The following is a 15249-nucleotide window of genomic DNA, read 5'->3' on the forward strand; positions in this document are numbered from 1 at the left end:
TAAGCACGTATCGGCATCATTAATGAAGAGTTGATTTGATTCTTGTCCATTTATAATAAGTTGTGGGAGGAAATCCAATCATACTCTCTATTTCATCTTGAATATCAGGTCTGGATCGAAGAAGAAAATATATGTATATATATTTTCCTTTTTTTCTTATTCAGAAATTTAATTGATATACCAGCAATTAATCGGCTGGCATTAGGTGCATCTGGCAGCAAAGTTGTTTTCTGCTCTCCTACAATACATGATATATAATGTCACAAAACCGGGAAAGGGAAAGAAACAAAAGAACCAATAAACTAAAATTGCCGCTGGGCTGCCTCATGGATTTCAGTATCCGTGTCACTACAGAATGATCTCCTCTTGGACGCTGTCATTTAGGGTTTTGTTTGGGAGAACAATGCTGTTGATCACAACCACTTCATCTTCGACAGTTACAGACTCTCCTGCATTTTAGAAATGAAACAATTATAAAGAAATGTTGTTCAAGTGCATTAGAGTTTCAGCCTTGGTGAAGAAAAGAGAAATGGGAAGACAATGGCAAATACCAATTATGGCAATTCCAAGCTTTGCATTGTAGTCGCCTTCAGCCTGAACCAGACGATCAAAGTTTGATCAGTCCTAGTAAAGGGAAGAGTGCAGAGAAGCATGGTTTCACAGGTTATGACTTAGGTACATTATGGCCTAGGGTAAGGGAAAAGGGTTTCTTCCAATGTTAAAATTCAAATTGAACAAAATAAAAAGGTTTTATTTTGAGCAATGAATTGCATCAGGGTAATCTTTGGGTGATCCTACAGAATGTTAGGGTTAGAACATGAAGAAGCTGCATCACTAGACTTGCCTGGACACGTGACCATTTCCCAATAAATGACTTCCATCCAACAATAGCATGCATAACGACAGCATTTTCCTGTTGGGAGAATAAAATGTATTAGCTTCAGGATGCAGGTATAAATACTTCACAAGTTCTTGATTTCCATACCTTGATTTCAACATCATCTAAAATGATGCAATCTGAAAGTCTTACACCTGCTCCTATACGAACGTTTGCTGAAATAGAGACATTGGGACCAATCTGTACAAAAATGGAAACAAACAATTTAGATGAAAACAAGATACAAAAAACAGTAGAAAGAAGTAAAACTCCAGAAGTCCAGAATTATAGCCTCTTGAAATTTGTTTGTCTAAGTCAAGGCCTTTCTAGAGCTTGATGCTCTGGTTACCTGCAAGTACTTATTAGGCCACAGGCTAAGTTACTTATGGTACTTTGATGATTTCTGTAAGTTCTGTTCGAGTATACTTTTTCTAGTATTTTTAAATGCTTTTGTTTAATGACTATACAAGAGTATATACAATAGGTTTATAAGAAAATACACCCAAAAAGGGGGTTTTACCATTGGTTCCTAAAACACTTACTAGGATAATATCAATAAATGAAGTTTCAACAAATCATTAAAATTCATAAGAATGAACTCATGGACTATTGAAGCCTACTAGCTTCAACACTACAAATTTAAATTTCCATGATACTTTCCAGGTATGAACTTCAGGTACTTTATAATAAGGACATTTATAAATTTATTTCTTTTTAACATTGTATACAATGCTGACAATTGATGATCAAATCTACATTAAAGTTGTGAAAGCAATACTGCTAACTGTGTGCATGCATACATTGGAAGGAGATGAGGTGGAATTACCTTTGCAGTTGGGTGCACTTTTGCTGATGGATGAATATAAACATCACCAACAATTGTAGCACTCTTAGTACCATCTCCGCTGGCCAGAAGATGGGGACTGGTGTATCGAAATTGGGCAAGATATAAAGAAGAACATTTCAAAGACATCCTGTAAGGTAAACCAAAACTTTAGATGATTACAGATAATGAGGCATAAAAAATGAAATGAGAACATTTGGTAGGATTACTCTACCCTGGAGTCTTAATCTGTTCCCAGAAGTCCGTGGTCTCATATGTATACAATTGCTTCTTTCCAGCAAGAGGTGACAAGATATCTTGATCTAATCTAACAAAATCTGTAGGATGGGTCCTGTAGAAAGAAGTTTCATCAGCATGAAAATTGAGGAACTACAGTTTTAAAAAATTGATAGGTCTGCAAAGAACAGTCTCTGCAAATCTAATGTGACATATGGGTTATTCTTTCAGTGAAGGAAAAAAGGAAGACATGTCATTATAAATATAGCTGAAATCATGCACCACTGGTTAAGAATAAGATGCCAAAATATTCAATTCAACAAAAATCAATTGAAACAAGCATGTGTCATGAACTCATGGCTTCGGCAATACATGCCTATGTCTAGAAATTAAATAACCTTATGGAGCATAAATCTTGCCAAAGAAAAAAACAAAATCTAATTCCAATTAAAGTTCACGCCAGACCAAAATCTTTAACAAATCTAAGACTCTTAAACAAGCATTAAATCAATTGCCCTGAGAGATCATGGAATGGTTCAAAAAAGGTGTCGATCACTCATCCAAGTCTTGAACAGAAGTTTACCTTTGTCAGACCAATGTCATACTTAGAAAATGGTATAAATCTCCCATCACTCAGCTGTAGACTATAACAAACTGCTATTGAAGCTACACATTGATGTTAGCAGAAGTAACCCAAATTTTGGTGACCCTATTCATACTGAGGTTTCAAATTTGGGAGCATGGCCCATAGCACAAGCCATCCTGATATTCTATTTGATGATGCATGCAACACAAGTAGAGAAATCTCCAATCATTTGTTGGAATACATTTTAGATTGTTTCCATGCCCGAACAAAAGGAGCATAAAATTGTCAAAGATCCTGCATCCTGTAAATAGGCCGGAAATCTTGTTCCTCAAAATATGTCATACTGGCACTCAGTGGCGGAGCCAGAATATTGACGAGGGAGGGCAAGGATTAAAACATGCATTATAGTTTATAATCAAAATACAACCAAATTTTGGATTTAAAAAGAGAATCTAAGAAATATTTCAAAAGAATTAAAAATTAGAAAGAAATCTGACTAGAAACTTTTTAACAATTTTAACAATTTCTGCAGTTAAAAAATCTCTTTTTTTTTCTTAAAGAATTTATTAATTTTTCTAATAAATTTTGAGATTTTTTTTTTTAAATAACTAAGTATAAAATCAATTTAAAGTTTTTTTTACTTAAAATTATCTATCATAAATCTGAATGTAAACATAAACTACCATGTGAATAACTAAATAGGATATATGATTTAATATAGTTATATAGTTGAGTTATAAATAAGTTATTATTTAATTAAATATGAAAAATTTAAAATTTAGAAATCTGAAATGGAAAGTGAAGAGAACACACTATAAAAAAAATTTGTTTGATTCAAATACGAAATTGAAATTACCAAAAATTTAATTTCATTAAAAAAATTATAATAAAATGAAAATTTTTACATACATGAAAATAATGAAAAATAAATTAAGATGATGTATGTGCAAGAAAAAAAAAAAAAAAAACTAAGAATATCAAATAGATTTCATTTTACAAAAGATTTTGTTTGTTTTTAAATTTTATTTAAAATTTTTATATATTTTTATTTAAATCCTTGGGAACTAGTTTTTTTTTTTTTTTTGTCAATATTTATCTTTTGAAACTGAAAAATTAAACTTATATATTTAAGGAGGGGCAAAGTTTCTAATTTTCTTTTTATTTTTTATTTTCTAAATCTTTAATTTCATAAGTTTTTTGAGGGCCGGCATGTGCCCCCTAGGCCCTTACTGGCTCCACCAGTGTTGGCACTGAATTTGCCAGCAAAATCAACAACTACATAACAGAAAAAAAAAAAAAAATCAAATTATTGGTATGATTTATAATTCTGCAATGCATTTGGTGTTCATTTCTTATGCATTCCTGAAAGTTCAGAAGCAAAGCAGTGAAAGAGATTGTTATTTGAAAAGTTTGAAACCAGTAATACCTTGTTGCTGATTGGAGAGCTTCAAAGCTAGACACACGGCGTAGACTAGCTGCAAAAGACAAAATAGAGTTCAGCTATCAGCAGGGTTGGAAATTTATCTGCAAATTGCACATAAAAAAAAAACAATGGACATGTCAAACTTGATGAATGCATTAAGTATACCAACATACAGCTACAATATGTTATGCGAGAAGAAGGATTTATACTATTCAGTTGATTTTAAGAACATGGATGCTTATTGCAGCATAGCTAATAGTCAGAAGTCCACTAACCATTTTTGTCATATAAAAGTATTAAAAGTTTATCTAGAACTGAGGACCGCTATGAGGAACAAACCCTTCAAATAACTGAATGATTGAAACATCAACCATGAATATGCTTTCCTTCCTAAAATCATATAGTTTAACCACAAAAGAGAGAAGCAGAGCCAACTAACTTTCTGACATTTCACGTGAATTTAACCTATTGCCCTATAGATTCCCATGAGTATCAATCAATCAAATATTCAAACAGAATCAGGAAGTCTTGAGTATAAAAACATTGCATGACAGAAGCTTCTCCTGCTGCCTTACTGATATAATTACTCACTAAAAACCTCATAAGAAAACTTGTTAAGAGAGGAAGATCACAAGGATAACTATATTCTAACCTTCATGTCATTTCAAATTAGTAGAAGGCAATTAAGACACTGAATCATATCACCAAGTTAATCTCACACTCCTTACATTCGGTTGAAAAGCAGATGCATGCTAAATTGCAAATGACATAAGTTTGTTAATGAACTTATAGCACACCATGTATTCTCTTAGCTTGAAGTGTTCTAGCATTGCTTTATTAAGTATATTCTCTGAGTTTGGAAAAAAGAAGAAAAAAAAACTTTTGCATCGACTTCTAACATAAGCTCCATGACAAATTTCAACTTTTCCAAAACTCGTGGCACAAATTCATATGGATGTATTTTTGCATAACAATCAATGAAACTTATAGAAGCCAGGATTCTAATTGAAGGCACATAACTCCCAACCAATCAAGTCATCTATAGAAGAAAACCAACCTCTGTCTTCCCGGTGAGTGGAGACACCCTGGATGGCAGTAAAAATATCTGGGGTAAAGACATAGACACCACAGTTTATTAAATCACTTACCTGCGGTGGTTGAAAAAGATAAGATTTATGAGGAAAAAAGGGCCCAACAACTAAGTGCAAGCACCAATTAACTTGCTAAAAAAAATGAGCCTTTGGTCTTTTACTTACAAAAGTTTCAGGTTTCTCTATGTAATGCAACAATTCATTTGTGGTTGGATCAGCAACCAACTCGCCAAACTGGTTGGCTGATTCAGCAGAAACCTGCACATGGAGAAGAGTTTAAGCAAAACATGGAATAATGAGTATTTGCAATGGAGACTGTATTCTAAGATGGACAAGCCAAAAAAAAAAAAAAACTGTTAATGTATGTAACTGACCTTGATTACTAACACTGTTCCCATCCCACCATTCCTTCTATGTTCCACTGCAAATAAGGAGCCACTATTACAATGCATACCAGCCATACAAAATTAAAAAAATTTTGCAAGGAAAAACCAGTTTTATAAGCACAGACATGATGGCAAGAGGAAGTATCAAATATGTCCATGAACAGGATTGAGCATTGAGCTGTTTATGGAGAGTATGAAACTTACCTAGCATATCCGGAAGTGGAAAAGTGCAGCAAACATCACAGTTCAGCAGAAAGATATGTGACTGCCAAATAAAACAAATCATCAACACCAAATTTAATTATATTTAGGGAGTTGACAATTCAACATTGATTGTATAGAAAAAAAAAAAAAAAAAAAGCATTCAAAATTTTCTTTTCGCCTGTTCTTTTTCCTTTTTTGTTTTAAACAAACCAGTCGAACACATTAAGTCAATGCAGCAAGGTTTAGAGAAACTAAGCTTCCAATATATACTGATTTGAGGACTCAGTGACGAGTGGCACCATAATTTGGAGGACTTGTTGTTAAGTTCAAAAACATAAACTTTATGGTTCAACTATACAATACAAATTAAATAGAATGAGTATCAGATTCAAACCGGGGCATCTTCCATGATTACATCTCTGAAGTAATAAAGTCCACCAGCCGAACCATGGGGCTTGTCCTCTTTCAAGTATCTAAAGCAGGCCGTGCAGCAAGGACCAATAGTAAGATACAACACAGTAAGTCTTGCGCTTCATATCAACATCAAGAAATATAACAAGAATAAAACCACATATAGAAATGGTGAGCCAATCAATGGGCTCTTCACCTGATTGGCACTTTGAGCTCATTAGAGACTGAAGAAACATATAATGCCAATTCCCGTTCCTCATAGAACCCAACTAGAAATATTTGTGCCAAATTGGGTATCTACATAACAGAAATCCACAATCAGAATCACTCTGAGAACTCTTTAGTAAGAAATCAGTGTGATATACTCTCAGTAGTCTCTAGAAGGTATGCCTAGTTTCTTTCAAAATGCAGCAGAATAAAATAAATTAAAAATTTAGATCATAGACTTCTCGTTAAAAACCTTAACCTCAACCCAGTACAATGCTATCACATCACCTTTGTTTATTTAACTGAGCTATTAACTTCCTAAAGAAAGAACATACTATTAGATATAACGACTCAAAATTCAAAATTGCTTAGATTTTCCATCGTTTTCTCATCAACCAAACGGGAATTCTGATAAAAGAAAAAAATAAAAAACAAAAAGAAAAGAAAGAAATACCCTTTTACAAGCGGAAATTGGATGGTGAACCATTGGCTGCCCAGCCAGCGGAAACAGAGGCTTCAGCGTATTGAAGGAAAGAGGCCTAAATCGAGTCCCTGAAAAAAAATCAAATCCAATTATTCAAAAACAAAACTCCAAAAAAAAAAAAAAAAAAAAAAGCAATAGAGAAGAAGGAGATACCTTTGGTGGGGCCACCCACCATGATCACAGCGACCACCTTCTCCTCCGAACTCTGCATCTTCAATCGAAAGCTAGGTCTTCCAACTCACACCCAGTTTCTCGTGGTCTTCGACTCAGACTCTCTGTGTTTGCGATCTGATTGGCCAGCGAAGCGAGTTCGTGTTTTGTTTGAGTGGGAAAGTCGAAACTCTGGAGTGGAACTGAGTCAGGCCTCAAAACGACGTCGTCTGGAGTTAAGTGGGCCCATATATGAAAATTGGAAACTTTGATTGGGCTGGGCTGCATTTCTGGGTCACCCATATGAAATACCTTATGAGCATTAGGGCATGTTTGGTTGCTGTTTTTGAAAACTGTTCTGGAAAATAGTTTTTGAGAACAGTTTTTAAGAACAGTTTTTGGTGTTTTTTTAAAAAAAATTATGTTTGGGAACTGAATTTTAAAAAACAGTTTTTGTTCTCAAAAACAAAAAAACATGTTTGGTTGAGTTAATAAAAAAAAAAATCAGAACAAATAAAACAAAAGACACGTTTGAAAGATGTTTTTTTTTTCTTTTCTAATTAATAAAATATTTTCTTCAAGTAATTTTATATTATAAATTTATAAATAATTTTTAGATATATAGTTCATTTAAATTAAAAAAATTATTTATTTTATTAATTTAAAAATAAAAATATATTTTATATTTTTTTAAAATAAATCAAACATAATAAAATTATTTTTATTAATATTTTTTTATTTAATCTTTAACTTTATTAAAAATTATGTTCTTGTGATTTGTTAATTTATTTTTTATCTCTACTAAAACCAAAAATTAAAAATGCCACCCACTTCTCTCCCTCTCTCGGGCATCAAGAAGCCCTTTTCTGAAGTTGCCCTCCATCGGGCATCAAGAAGCCCTTTTCTGAAGTTGCCCTCCAGCTGAGAGAATCCCTAAAAGGCCCTATTTTCCTCTGCGACTCTCAATCCTCGCAGGTACTAATCTAATCATGTTATTATTATTATTATTTTTTTTGCAACCCCCGTTTGATTCCCAAGAAAATCCATCCCCCATTCGATTTCCGGGAAAATTCATCCTCGTTTGATTTCCGAGAAAATCCAAGCAAAAACCCCAAGGAAAACAAAAAAAAAATGGATTTTCTTGCTCCCTGTGTTTTCTGGATCCGTTTTAGGGGTCTCTTTGCTATTGTGCCATTGGATTTAAATTTCACAACCTTGAATCAAGACTGAGATTGTGCTGGAGAAGAGATGAGAACGGGAAGAAAAAAAAAACACGGAGAACAGATGGTTTTTTTTTGTTTAATTTTGTTCTGTAAACAGTAAAAAAACGGGGAAAACAACATTTTGTTGTTCTCTAAACAGTGCCATTTTGAGAACACGGGAAACAATAAAAACAAAAACAACCCTCTCAACCAAACGAGTTTTTTGTGTTTTTTGTTTTCAAGAACAGAAAACAGTTCTTGAAAACACTAAACAAACAGGCCCTTACTCTTTTTTTTTTTTCTTTTGTTTTAATTTTTTTTTTCTTTTTCTTTTTCATTTTTCTTTTAATCATATGAGAATGAGCTCAACAATTTTTTAATCCCTATCTTATATCGATCCCCTTAGGATAAAAAATTTATGAAAGTTATTTTTTCAAATATGGGTTTGATTTTATCTTTTTTAATCAAATATTTTGAAATTTTTAATCAAGATAGTACCTTTTGTTTTAAGAGATTTTATCAAGATTAAAAGGGTGTTTGTTTTTTAAAATTTTTTCTGAAAGTAATTTGTTTTCAGAATTTAAGTTATTTGTTTTTATTTTTATTTTTTTATAACTTATTATAAACTTAACATATTGATTTTTCTTTACTTTTTAATACTTTATATAAATAAAATATTATAAAAACAAACAACCTAATACTTAAAACTATTAAATATTAAAGTTCTATTTAGAATTAAGTAAAAAATCAAACATCACCTAAGTCTTTTTTAAATGTAACTAGAATAAGTAATTAATCAAAATTTCTTTCACGGTATCATCATAAAAACACTTTTAATTTAATTTATAATATTTCACTTTTGGCAATTCACTTTTATAGGAAGGACTAATTTCTATTGCTTAAAAAGTAATTAAGTAATAACAAGGTGATTTTTAAAATTGATTTTTTTCGGGTTTTACCAAAACACTTAATTTTTTTTTTATAGAATTTCCTTTCAAATATTAGAAAACATCTCTAAGGAATTACTCCCAAATAGACTCTTAGACTATGTTTGATTCCTGAAATTTTGAGAGAAATGTGAAGGAAAGAAAATAGTGAGGAAAAATAAAAAATAAAATGTTAAGAAAAAAAAATCAAAATCAATAAATTATTGTTATATATTTCTTCAAACTCATTTAACTTATTTTCCTTTATTATATAAGGATTGAATAATTATAAAATGTATACATTTTTAGTTAATTTTAATTTTATTTTCTTTCATATTTTTCATAATAAAATTAATCATGAGAAAAACCATTTTTCTTAATATTTTTTTCTTTACTTAGGTGATGTTTGTTTTTCTATTTTTTCATGATTTATTATAAACTTTTTATTAAATAAAAAAACTAAAATATGTAACTTTTTCTAACTAGAAAAAATAACATATTAGTTTTTTTTTTCACTTTTTAATACTTAATAGAAATAAAATACTACAAAAGCAAACAACCTAATATTTAATACTATTAAACATTAAAGTTCTATTTAGAATTAAGTAAAAAAACAAACGCCGCCTTAATAGTTTCTCAAAACCAAACATAGCCTTACTGGTACATTTCTTGCAATGTCACACCATAAAAGAGTTCCTATCACACGAGCCTAGGTGACAAATTCCTATTAACAACAGCCCAGAAACTGAAATATTGAGTTTGGGTTGCCCTGATGTTGGTCCACCACATCCATGTTGTATACAAGTGGGCTTAGTGTTTCCACAGCTCAAATTTGGGCTGAGAAAACACTGAAAATGACAAGCTTTCTGAATCTTATTACTCATCATTTGCAAAATTTCAAGCCTAAGTATTGATCTCCCATGCCTTTTTGAATCATATTTCCAGATGGGTCCAATACCAGATTCCTTATCAGGGCAAGAAAATGAAAATCCTGGAATCTAGTTCTATTGCTTTTTTCAGACTCTGCAAACAGCTTGAGTACAGTACTACAGCATGTTTATTTATTCAGTAGTTCCAAATTCAGCTTACTTCACACACATCACTTTGATTTTCTGGTACCCATACATGTTTCAAATTCCTCATTGCATTATGGAGGAGAATACCAACCCCATTGCTTATCAGAGGTGTACTGTGTGACTTGCTTTACAGTCAAGTAGTTTTCAAGGCCCCTGCAAATCAAGTATTATCGGTAAGTAACCATTGATAATATACTGATTCTAGTGTGAAGCATAGACATAACTGCAAACTTGGAAATTGTCATACCATTCCCCTAATTCACGCCCAATACCGCTATGCTTAATGCCTCCCCAAGGAGCTTGATCAAAGCAGGGTTGAGAGCAGTTCACCCATACAACCCCTGCCTGAAGAACCTGTAAAGAACAATGAAGAACATTTGCGTATGGGGGCAGTAGATATTATGTTGTGTTTGAATGCTGTGTGGAAGTGTTTTAATTGTTTTCAGTAATATGTAAACAGGGTAGATGGCAATCTCCCATTCTCTTTACTCTTTATAATGTGGCAGTCCATTGCTGCTTACCCATCTGATGCTGGTGGATCAGATATTATTGGAAACAAGTGTTTCAGGCAGATTAAAGTATGGTTTCTGTTAACAGCAATTTTTCTTCAAGAAAACATTTTCTATGATATAATAAATTGACAAATAAATGTAAACACAACAACAACTCCCACTAGTTTATTATGAACTTTAGCTCCTCACCATCACTCAGGCCTGTTGGCTGTAGGTAAAACTAAAAACTTGATCTTACCTTGGTCAAGCGCTCACACCTTTCTAGATCATTGGAAACCACAGCAGCTCCCAACCCGTAACTGTCAAGACCAACAGCAAATGAAGCAACCATGAACTGCCAAGGCATAGGCGACACAGATAAACAAGAAAAATTTTGGAAGGAGCAACTTACTGAGTATCATTGGCTAGTTGAGTGGCTTCTTCTTCAGTGGCAAATGTTTTGACACATAAAACAGGTCCAAAAACCTCCTCCCTCCAAATTTGCATGGAGGTACTAACATCTGTTATGATGGTCGGTTCAATAAAGAATCCTTTCTTCAAATGCTGCCATCACAAACACATGTGGATCAGCTACAAATGCAAGGTGATATAACTGTGAAATGGTGATAAGAATAAGCAGGAGGATTTCACCTGAGGGCGGACTCCTCCATACAGAATGGTAGCACCTTCACTCTTAGCGGTTGAAATAAAATTCAGTATCTTCTCATACTAAAAAATGGGAGAACACCCTTATTATCAAGTCCAGTGTATTATAATTTCACTGAGAAATTTTGCAAGATTGATGAGAGGACAGTAGTGTTGTAAACTTATTAAGTCACTTCAACAGCCACTTCATGACTGAATTCATAACAGTATACTACTATACCAAATAAAATCAGGATGGAGCATAAAAGGAAGAATCTTGAGTATGTTGTAAATGCTTGCTGTTATAGAACAGATATTGTAGATGTTTAAAAATTTTAAAAAGAAAAGTAAAGAACCGAAAAAGACAGAGCTAACATTAAGCAGCATTTATACCTGTCCTTCACTAACAATAGCGCCAAGCCTGCAACCTTCTTCCAGTGGATCTGAAATTTTGATGCTTTTACTCCATTGAATGAGTTTTTCCACGAATTTTGCTGCAATATTTTCCTGAAATGATGCCAGTTAGTTTTATCGATCCAGACATTTGAGAGAGACAACAAACCAAAAAACAAGTAAAGTGGGCATAAATGACAACTCCATTTCAGTATCTACAAGAATCCTAAGAAGCAATTTTCTCTTTCCACTCAATCTGTGGACTACATGCCTAAAACATTAGAGGATGAACCAATGCTAGAAGGACTTGGAGCTTTCTGTTGGAAGTATTGATCCTGCATGAAGCTAGATTCATGAATACAAAAAATTCATTCTTCAGCAAAAGGGCTGGTAAAAGCATGCATAAATAATCAATTATAAAGTCCTGATCACAAATTTACTGATGTAACATAGTCAAAATTGCTGTCTTCATATCTTTTTTTTAGCTATTTTGATGTGAGGATGATTGACCACAAGAAAAAGCTAAATATATAATGGAACCTTTTGAGTTCTCTTTACTCACATGAACAAGAAGCCGGGAAGTTGCACTGCAGATTTGACCATTATTTGGAAAGCAACCATAAAGAGTCCATTCTATGGCTGTTCAGAATCACAAAAAAAGAAAAAAAGAAAAAGAAAAGACTAAATATAGACACCAAGATCAACAAATATGCTGCAAGTTCCATGGTGAAAGTAGTCAGGTGCCAGACTTTTTTAAGTCTCCAATGGAAAATCAGTAATATTCCATATTGTTTCCTGTGAAGAGCCATCTAGCTTCTTATTGTGAAGGAGTGATGATCCTGAAATTTTGAGTTGTGTTTCAAATGCGACTTACCGTTATCAAGATCTACATCCTCAAACACAAGAATTGGACTCTTTCCACCAAGCTCTAGTGAAATAGGCTGCAAGGGCCCATAAAAGATAAATGAGAAGGGGAAAAAATAGCATTAACTTTTCCAGGAAAGATGCAGGTAGATGATAAACTAATACCTTGATCGTTTGAGCTGCAGTTGTCATGATTTTGATTCCTGTTGCAGTGCTTCCAGTAAATGCAATCTGAAAGAGAACCAACATAACTGTGGCTATTTTGGTAGAAGTCCATTCTTATAAAGCTTACCACAAGTCCACAATAAACTACTGGATATACATGATGTGCAATGTTAAGAATTATACATTTTTTAATAGATGACAAACTGGAGGACTTCCAAACCTTATCAACATGAGGATGAGATGCCAGAGGAGCACCGGCTTCTGGGCCTAATCCAGTCAAAATGTTTAGCACGCCAGGAGGAAGAGCCACATCTCTACAAACTTCAGCTAACTCCAAACAAGTCCTGAAATTGGAATCAAGATGAGAGTTGCAAAGAAACAGTCGATACATAAAAAATTAAAGATGAAAAGAAAGAAGTCTTACACAGATGCCAATTCAGATGGCTTCAGTATAGCAGTACAGCCAGCAGCCAGAGCAGGAGCAACTTTCCATGCAGCCATCAAAAGAGGGTAGTTCCTTCAGTACACACAAAATGCGGATCATAGTTAATGAGGAATTAAGATTGTTATTTACAAGTATCCAGCACCAACACAACTATAATCAACACTACTTGGAACTGGCTACACATATGCGACTCAGAGCCTAACCAGAATTAGAAGTACAAACACCAAGATTTAAACACAATCTTATAAGCTAGAACCGGTTAAACAACCAAAAAGGAAGTCCTTTTATAACAACCTTGCTGTTTAATAGAACCTAAATAGAAATACAGAAACTAACTGCGTCTTACAGAAATCGTCCAGGATGATTATGTAACTAAATACATATAAGCAGGTGCATGTGCACACACGCACACAAATTGGGAAATTTTTTCAAATAGCTATTAGTGTGAAATTTGAATAAAAAGAGCATTTATGCAAGGATATGCATAGACACGAATGCATGTTTAGCAACTGAATCAAACCGAAGTATCATAGTAATTTCCATATTAATCATCTGTATAGAGTAATCAGATTTCCCTTTACAATTACAAGATGCATATAATGATCCAGAGTACTGACAAGAACAGGCAGCAGAAATTTTATCAGGAATGCATTCATGTCGCAACTTTATAACAATTAGCAGATAAGTGAAACATACAAGGATATAGCAAACTTAAAGAGTCCAATACAAGACCTTTGAAAGTGAAACAAACCTTAGTGAGTTCATTCAATACTGTATGGTTTTAAAGGAATAAAAAACGAATGGGATTCACATGATAACATGATTTTTTTTTTCTGCCTAACATAAAGCTTAAATTTAGCATAAATCCAGAAAAAGGAGACTGAATAGATGACCAAAGAAAAGGAAATTAACGAATACCAAGGAGTGATCAGCGCAACAACTCCAATTGGCTCTTTAAGAACATGAGTCTTAAATGATTCCATAGGAATAGAGATAGGAATCCTTTGCTTTGCATCTAAAGCTTCTGCAAGTTCTGCATAATACTTGAAACACCCAGCAACAGAAACCTAAATGATATTAAGAAGCCAACAAGTCAATTATCAGCTGTTCAACAATATTAGGTTAAAAAGACTACGTTTTTTTGTACACATACCATATCAGATATTGCTTCATCAATTGGCTTTCCACAGTCAACAACTTCTAATTTGGCCAGTTCAATCTTCCTCTCCAATATCTGCATCCGAATTGAAAGGCCACTTCACAACATCTAAAACAAGGAGGAAAAACTCTGCAGCTTGGTCTTTTCAGGTTCTACATCTAATTGTAAGGATCACCCATGATCCAATCCCCCATCCCCATTCTTATCTATATGTTCAATAGAAAAAGCAGTCATAAGGGAAGAATAAAAAACCCAACTATGACAGATCGAGAAAAACATCTTATAGAAAGAGAGAAAATCAAACACCTTATCGGCGATGGCCCGCAAGAACTTGGCACGAAAAGAACCAGAAGTAGAGGCCCAAGAATCAGGCTTAGAGAAAGCTCTGCGGGCAGCTTCAACTGCAATATCCACATCTTCAGCGGTAGCTGCAGGGATGTCACCTGAAACAGGCCACACCCATGAAACTTTACCAACAGATAGATTCATTATCACCACAAAAAAGTTGAACAGGAGTGTTGCTGAAACCAATGATTTCTTGCGTGGCAGGGTTGATGATCGGAATTCTCTTTTTCAAGAGTGGCTCTCTCCACTCTCCGTCGATGAAGAGTTGACGGGATGGGATTGGGACTGCCATCATCGTCGGTGATCGCTGATGAGCTCACGGGTCTCTGCTTTTCTTCATTCTCAGGCTTTTTACAGCACTGGGGCCTTTAACGTTGGCTTCTGTTTGTTTGTTTTCAAATTTTGCAATCATCGCCGTTTTCTACCACTATTGCGGTCTTATATTTAAGAAAAAAGGCATTGGGACCAAGGAAATATCTTAAAAGTTTTAAGCTTGCAGGGTCCAAATTGCGGAGATGGGTGGAAGACCTCCTGTCAAACCAAGTCCTAATACCGTATTGAACAACCAATTTTTTTTTTAAATTTAAATTTATGGGATTTGAGCTCTATATGCATGCTACTCGTTAACTAATGTGTATGATTTGGAATTCATTGTACCA

At 33.7% G+C, this 15249-nt stretch overlaps 2 protein-coding genes across 3 annotated transcripts; both read right to left on the reverse strand.

Moving 5' to 3' along the window:
* Window positions 1-111: 111 nt before the first annotated feature.
* On the reverse strand, window positions 112-7096 carry LOC100255999 (uncharacterized). Its single transcript, XM_002281923.5, has 15 exons — window positions 6883-7096; window positions 6700-6797; window positions 6235-6335; window positions 6022-6100; window positions 5628-5688; window positions 5412-5458; window positions 5203-5295; window positions 5004-5094; window positions 3950-3998; window positions 1936-2052; window positions 1704-1851; window positions 986-1078; window positions 845-913; window positions 552-594; window positions 112-449 (listed from the first exon to the last, which is right to left on the reverse strand). The coding sequence occupies exons 1-15, from the start codon at window positions 6938-6940 to the stop codon at window positions 349-351; spliced, it is 1248 nt and encodes a 415-aa protein (XP_002281959.1). The 5' UTR covers window positions 6941-7096; the 3' UTR covers window positions 112-348.
* Window positions 7097-9990: 2894 nt separating this feature from the next.
* LOC100250859 (aminoaldehyde dehydrogenase 2, peroxisomal) lies at window positions 9991-15243 on the reverse strand. Of its 2 annotated transcripts, XM_002281948.4 has the most exons (15): window positions 14774-15243; window positions 14552-14688; window positions 14240-14320; window positions 14005-14153; window positions 13066-13158; window positions 12862-12985; window positions 12642-12707; window positions 12487-12553; window positions 12175-12251; window positions 11613-11726; window positions 11226-11303; window positions 10987-11138; window positions 10834-10894; window positions 10331-10437; window positions 9991-10236 (listed from the first exon to the last, which is right to left on the reverse strand). In XM_002281948.4, exons 1-15 carry the CDS (start codon window positions 14883-14885, stop codon window positions 10155-10157), a joined length of 1500 nt encoding a protein of 499 aa, XP_002281984.1. In that variant the 5' UTR covers window positions 14886-15243; the 3' UTR covers window positions 9991-10154. The 2 variants fall into 2 exon arrangements, with proteins under 2 accessions (XP_002281984.1, XP_019080866.1); XM_019225321.2 differs by lacking the exon at window positions 14774-15243 and having other exon boundaries at window positions 14240-14353; window positions 14552-14659.
* Window positions 15244-15249: the final 6 nt, after the last annotated feature.

This window comes from Vitis vinifera, chromosome 14 (genome assembly GCF_030704535.1).
Source record: "Vitis vinifera cultivar Pinot Noir 40024 chromosome 14, ASM3070453v1".
In the NCBI taxonomy this organism is placed as follows: Eukaryota; Viridiplantae; Streptophyta; class Magnoliopsida; order Vitales; family Vitaceae; genus Vitis; species Vitis vinifera.